We start from the raw sequence: 6769 nt of genomic DNA on the forward strand, positions 1-6769 counted from the left end.
GAGGATCGAACCACAGCATCCTGAGCCTGACTGCTTTGTTTCAGCAGGCACTTAAACACCTGAGCTAATGGGCAGGGCCTCATGCATGCTGGAATTCTAATGACCTCTGCTGACTCTAATTTTGTTTTATATCTGGTGTTTGCTGTTACATAATCACTACTGTTCATGTCAAAAAGTGCCTAAGGTGATCAAAAGCACCCATATAATCCTGGGATATGATACCCAATCAGCCAGCAAGACATACTGCTACTTCCTGCTTTCTCAGAAGCCCACAACTCATCAAAAAGGATAAACTGGGCCGGGGAGATGGCTCAGTGGAATAAGTGCCTCCCTGACAAGTGCAAAGGCCTGAGTTCAATCCCCGGTTCCACCAAAAAAAAAAAAAAAAAAGGATAAATTGACTTTTTCTAATATTTTAAGTGAACACCTTGGGCCTGCAAGATAGCTCAGTGGATGAGTGCTTGCTTAAGGAAACTCAGGGACTGGAGTTCAATCCCTAGCACCACATGCCATGCTGGCCCCACCCTGGGGCATGCTGAGCTGGCCACCGAGACTGGGCATGGTGGCACATACATGCAATCCCAGCGCTGGGGAGGCTGAGATCAGGGGGATCACTAGGAGTCCAAATCCGAGCTGGGAAGGGAGGCCCTGTACCAAATACATTAAAACAACAACAACAACAACAAAACCAAAACACCTTGTACCACCTTGTTTCAAAGAACCTAGATGAAGCTCCAAACACTGGATCTTAGATTTGCCCACAAGGACCATGGCTAGGCAGCAGCTTCCAGCCTCCACAAGGACAGCCCTCACTCCTGACCAGCTAACAAGCTGTGGTGGTTATGGGGCACCAGTGACACCACACTGGCTGCAGCCTTCCAGTTGTGGCCTTGGGGACACCACGAGAACGTTCCGGGCGCCCTGAGCCTTGCTGACCTCTTACCCTGTCACTCACTGGGACACTCCTTCCTGACAGGCACCTGTGTCCTACCACCTTACAGTCTAAAAGGTCAGTCGTGAACCCACGGAACTGTGGCTGTGGACGTGTCTGTAGATTGCACATGTGGCACAGTGCGGTCCTGCTGTGTGAACTGAAGCAGGACATGGGTTTACTGTCACAGCAGGTGGGGAGCTCTGGCTGGGCATCAAGAGGGCTGGCTGACCTAGGGGCACCTGGGCGGGTGGCCAGTCCCTCCCCTCCCCTGGCAAGCAGAAAGACAACTATGCTTTCAGGGGACACTCTCTGGGGACAGCGCGCGCGCACGCGCACACGCACACGCACACGCACACACACACACACACCCCAGCTTGTTCTGGATGCCTTGAAATCAGGCTTCTCTCATGGACCAGGAATCCAGCGGCTGGGCCAGTCATAAAAACAGACGGTGAGGGGCTGGCGAGATAGCTCAGCGGTCGAAAGCGCCTGTTTAGGCAAGCTTAGGCAGGCGCAGAGGGCCACAGTTCAATCCGCAGCACCACATGCTGCACCAGCCCGCCCTCAGGGTGGGCTGAGCAGGTCAAAAAATAAATTTATATATAAAAGCCAAAACAGACGTTCAGTGCAAGCCTACCTTCAAGGAGAGGTCACATGGGTGTGGGCACCTGGTAAGGGTTAGTGGTACCCCCCCCCAGCAGCCTCCAGGCCTTGCTGTAGTGCCAACCTCCCTGCTGTCCCTCTCAGACAGGACAGACAGGGCTGACTACAGCCGAGGGTCTGGGGGTGAGCAGGGAGTCCACGAGCTGAGGCTTCCTCTCAGAGCAGGACTCGATCTCTGCAGAAAGCAGACCAGGATAGGCCAGGGAGCTAACTTAGTCAAGTAAGTGCTTGCCTGGCAAGCGCAAGGGCCTGAGCTCAATCCCTGGTTCCACAGGAAAAAGAAAAGAAAGCGGACCAGGGACCCCAAAGCTGGTCTAGCCCGGGAGTGTGAAGCAGCAGCTGGGAGGAGGGCTGCTTCCCGGGATGGAGCCCCTGGTGCACGGAAGATGCTCCTCCCGTGCTGGGAAGCCCACTCAGTTCTGTTGGAGGCACTGACTGCCTGCCTTGGCTGGAACTGATGGGAATTCGGTGCAGCCTGAGGCTAGGCCCCTCCTTTCTCACTGTTCAGGTCTCTGAAGATGGCAGGAGAGGAACTGAGCCTCACAGAGGTGTCTGGATGGGTAGAGCAGGGCAGTGGAGTCTGGCCCAGACCCAGTGCGTCTTCTCAGAGCAGCAGGAGTTTGCTTTGTGAAGAACAGACTCTGCCAGTGGTCTCAATGGCCAGAGAGCAGTACACAAGTGACAGCAGCGGGTGTCTGGTCACAGGGTCTTTCCTCTCCCCCGAGGGCTGTCTTCAGTGCTGGCCAAGTTCAACAAAAGTAACCACATTGGAGGGCTGGCCAGATAGCTCAGCAGCTTAAAGCGCCCGGTTAGGCAGAGGCAGGACCCAGGGTTCAATCCCGGCGTGCCTTGCTGCGCTGGGCCGGGCCGCCCCAGGGCGCGCTGAGATGGCTATTGAGACTAGGTGTGGTGGCGTGCACCTGTCACCCCAGTGCTCGGGAGGCCGAAAACAGGAGGATCACTACCAGTGTGATCTGTGTAGTGATAGCCTGCAGACCCTGTACTAAGTAAGTTAAAAAAAAAAGTAACCACACTGGGCCTGTTACTGTTTCTTATGTTGTATCAAATGACATTAAATTGTTTGTCAGCTCTCCAGTCACAAATCCGAGAAAAATAAAATTTTCCACTGCATAAAGAGCTAACCACCTTGGCTGTCAAAACCACACGAGTCCAGCTGCATTTTCTGTGCTTTAATGCTCACGCCAAATGAAGCGGCCCGGCAGCGCGGGGCCGCCTCTGCCAGCGCTTGTGCTTCCCCTCCGCCTGTTCATTCGGTCTTTTCACAAGTCACTAGAATTACAAAAATAACCGCTACAAATTCTCGGTATCTGGCATATAAAAACTGAGCAAAATATCTCAGCAATTGTCACCTGGAAACAAAACATCTCAGAAAAAATACAACATAGGTTTAACTTCTGCAGTATTTTTGCTCATATAAAACACCAGTATAAAATACATTTCTTAAAAATTAAATAGTGAAATACCAACCAAATTATATACATCATTACAGTACAAGTGAATGAGGCAAAACATCCAGTCCTTAGGTTCTCGGGTGGGGGCGTCCGCACAGGGCAAGTAGTGCGACATCCTGGGCCACACCATCCTGATGTCCCGGTCAGGGCAGAAAGGAGGCTTAGAAGGCCAGACAGCGCAGCGCGGGAGCCAGGGAAGACGAGGTGCCCCTTCTGAGGCAGAGTGGGCACGGTGTGTTATTGCTTGCCACGTCCAGTCTTCTCCCGGCCTCCTCCTCTAGCGGGGGGCGAAGGTGGGCAGCCCTGGGAGGAGGCACAGTGGGGTTCAGCTACCTCCGCAGCCCAGCCGGGTTGGTCCTGGTCTTTCAGGTCCGTGAGTCCCCGACAGGCTGGCAACATGGCACGCCTGTCCCTGTGAGATGAGCACTTTCACCGAAGACTGAGGGTAGGCAGGAGTAGCTTGAAGCATCAGAACGCCTCTGCTGCCCCGGGGGTGAGGTGTCTATGTTCTGCGCCGCTTGGCAGCGCTGGGGCTGGAGGGGTTACTGTTTGCTGTCAGCACTTTGTCGGTGACCCGGCTGCGCTTCCGCTTATCTGCCCCTTCTTTGCACCCCAAGTCTGAAGAGTTCTTCTCTTTGTCTTTGCTGGATTTTTCTGTTGCTTTCCCCAAGCTCCCTGAAGATGAAAAAACTGAGAAACAAAATCATTTCACTGGAAACAGTATATTCAGAATCTCAGTTCATTATTCTGTTCAGTTAGAAAAATGAGAATCTGTTCATGTAATGCAGCAGGCTTCCCTCCTGGCTGGTGCGCCCCTTACACACAGGCCAGGTCCTGAGGGCCTCCCAACCAGGAGAGCCTTGAGGTGTCACATGCTCAGGCTTCCAGGCTCTACCACAACGCCAGATGAGGCGGCGGCGGCGGAGCACCCCGCTTCCTGTGCGGGGAGGACCTGCGCCACGCGTGCCTGCAGCTGGAATCTCCATCTCGTGGGCCCTGTGGCCACCTGGCCTGCCTGCATGTGGGAGACAGGCTGGGGAGCTCTGAAGGGCACGGGGCAGGGTGGGGAGCTGCACACTCACCATCGTCAGCCCCGCTGTGGGGGTCCACGTCTTCCTTCATCTCCTCCTTCATCTCCTCTTCAATGATCACTTTTCCTGTGGAGGAGACGGCTGACGTTCACTGGAAACCCACGGTGACGGCCAGCACTGGGGCGTCAGGTCAGCACTGCCCAACTCTTGCTGCCCACACAGGTCTTGGTGTCTGTCACATGACTGCTCCTGAGCAAAGTCCACCCCAGCCACCGGTTCCCAAGACCTCCGGGTACAGGCCGGGGTGGGCCTGAGCAGGGCCCTCACCCCTCCCCTAAGCCCCTGACCTCCCCACTGCTGGCCCAGATCTGGCCTTCTCCATTCCCCAACCTGACCTCATCCAAGTCTCACCTTCTCGGACCTCATGAATGATCTCTTCAGGAAGGACGAAATTCCTCTCTGGATTTGGGAAGGGGAGAATCTCAGACTCATGCTAAGGAAGAACAAAGCATTTTATGCTCTCAAGAAACAACGAAAACGTGCTGTCAGCAGGTCCCTGAAGACACAGAGAGGCCCCAGTGAGCAGCGAGTGCCACGACTACTGGAGGCTGCGCGTGGATGACACTAAGGTGAAAGCCTTTCCTTCCTTCCATGTGCAGCGTCCACTGTGGCCGGGCTTCCCAGACAGACAGGAAGGCTAGACTAGCAGCCCCTGCAGGGGACCAGGAGAGGGCCTACAGAGCGTGGCTCGCCACCCTGACCTTCTCGCCAAAGGGTGTCCAGGGAGCAGCGACAGCCATGAAAGCTTCTCTGCCTGTCCCACAGGCTCCGTCAGTGCTGAACCGATCTCTCTGGACCCTGGTGCAGAAGCGTCTGGAGACCAGTGCCCCCAAACGACCCCACAAAACAACAAGCTGCTAGCCCTGGGGACTCGAGGAAGGGAGGGTGTTTGACCTGCAGGCGGTGTCCAGCAGACAGCCCGGAGCTAATGCACTCAATTACAGGGAGGGACACGGGTGCTCCAGGATGCACTTCAGTAGTATGCTGCATGTGGGTTCCCCGGCGCTGGTCACCCAGTGTAAGCTCCCCAGAATGTCCTCCACATGGACTGTGGGCAACAACATAGCTCCAATTCTCAGGGCGTTCCTGTGGCCAGGCTGTGGCTGCCCTGTCCTCTTGCTACAGCTCGGAGAGGTGAGTGATGGATTTGGCTGGAGCAAACCCAGCGTTCTCAGGCTCAGCAGCACAGCACACACCCGGTCTGCTCTGGCCAGGGGCCCATGCACGGCGGTTCCCACCAGCACACCTCCTGCGGAGAGCCGACTCCAGCCTGGCTCACGCCAGCAGCACTGCACTACTTCCTGGGCCTGCGGGACTCAGTGGCTACGGGGTTTGGATCGGACAGCTGCGCTTTCTCTGCCAGGAACACCACCTGTTTCTAGTGCCACCTCTGTTATCTAGCTCTTCTGGTTCTCCTGCCACCCTGGTTAACCAGGGAACCCGTCAACCAACCAACACTGTGCGGACAGGGCCTCTACCTACCTGGCTCTCACAGAAGCTGCTTTACTTGCAGGCGAGGCTGTCCTCTACCTACCCACGTCTGGGTCAGCCAAGGCCTGACAACTACGGGCCCAGCCTCTGCATCCCACTTTGCCCATAGCGGATTCCTCTCTCCAGTCTCAGGTTCCTTCTTACTCCCTGGAGACTTTCACTGTCTGTGCGATCTCAAGCGGGGTCGGAAAGAGCAGCAGTGCCTTTCCACAGCACTGCCCAGCGCTCGGGAGGACCGGGACGCACCCGCTGGGGCCACCTGCAGCTCTGCCCAGCAGAAACGATATGCCCGGTCCGGGGCCTCCTGTCTCCCCACTGCCCCCCAAGACTAGAGGAGTAGGAGTCCAGCTCACCAGTGCCTGCATGTCATACATAGTGCTCAGATGGTCCCAGATGACCTTGGATGGAACCTGCCGCCCAATGTTCTGGCTGAACTTGTCCCGGATACAAATCATATGGAAGTGCCGGTTCACACCTGTAGGGGGGAGCAGTGGAGTCGCGCTCAGCCCGGGGGATGAATGAGTGAGGCAGGCACTGAGGAGAGCAGGGCCGGGACGCAGAGGAAGAGGCGCCCGTGTGCGGGCCGGTGACCCGAGGGGCAGGCCTGGCGCACGGGCCAGACGCGGCGGGCCGGGGGCGTGAGGGTGACGCGCCGGGCAAAGGGGCGCTGCGGGCTGGGCCGGGCCGGAGCGGGGCCAGAGAGGAGGAGTCCGTCGGCCAGGGGCGCCGCGGGAAGGGGCGATTCCTGGGGCTGGGGGTGCCCCGGGGCAGGGTCCGAGACTCGGGGTCGGGGCTCGGGAAGGCCGGGCCAGCCGGCGGGGCGGGCGGTCCGGCGCGGGTCACAGGCCCCGCCCGCCGGCTGCGGCCACCCCGCCCCCACGCGGGTCCGCGGCCGGCGCTCACCGACGGGCTTGTGGCCCAGCATGGCGTGGAAGAGGCACACCTCCACCTCGGGGCTCCACACCACCGTCTCCTCCGCCGGGCTCGTGGCCGCTTCCCCCGGACCCTTGTCGCCCGGGGCGCCCCCGCCACCCACCTCGGCCTCCCCCATGGCCGCCGGCGAGCGACGAGCGCCCAGCGCGAGCAGGCGCGGCCACGGGCTCCGCGCAGGCGCACTC

The 6769-nt window shown here is 58.0% G+C and overlaps 1 protein-coding gene across 2 annotated transcripts; it reads right to left on the bottom strand.

The window, feature by feature from the left end:
* Positions 1-2655: 2655 nt before the first annotated feature.
* On the bottom strand, positions 2656-6762 carry Mrgbp (MRG domain binding protein). Of its 2 annotated transcripts, XM_004644162.2 has the most exons (5): positions 6555-6762; positions 6005-6126; positions 4512-4593; positions 4152-4226; positions 2656-3759 (listed from the first exon to the last, which is right to left on the bottom strand). In XM_004644162.2, exons 1-5 carry the CDS (start codon positions 6700-6702, stop codon positions 3572-3574), a joined length of 615 nt encoding a protein of 204 aa, XP_004644219.1. In that variant the 5' UTR covers positions 6703-6762; the 3' UTR covers positions 2656-3571. The 2 variants fall into 2 exon arrangements, with proteins under 2 accessions (XP_004644219.1, XP_023560137.1); XM_023704369.1 differs by having other exon boundaries at positions 3666-4226; positions 6555-6736.
* Positions 6763-6769: the final 7 nt, after the last annotated feature.

This window comes from Octodon degus, unplaced genomic scaffold (genome assembly GCF_000260255.1).
Source record: "Octodon degus isolate 3935 unplaced genomic scaffold, OctDeg1.0 scaffold00194, whole genome shotgun sequence".
In the NCBI taxonomy this organism is placed as follows: Eukaryota; Metazoa; Chordata; class Mammalia; order Rodentia; family Octodontidae; genus Octodon; species Octodon degus.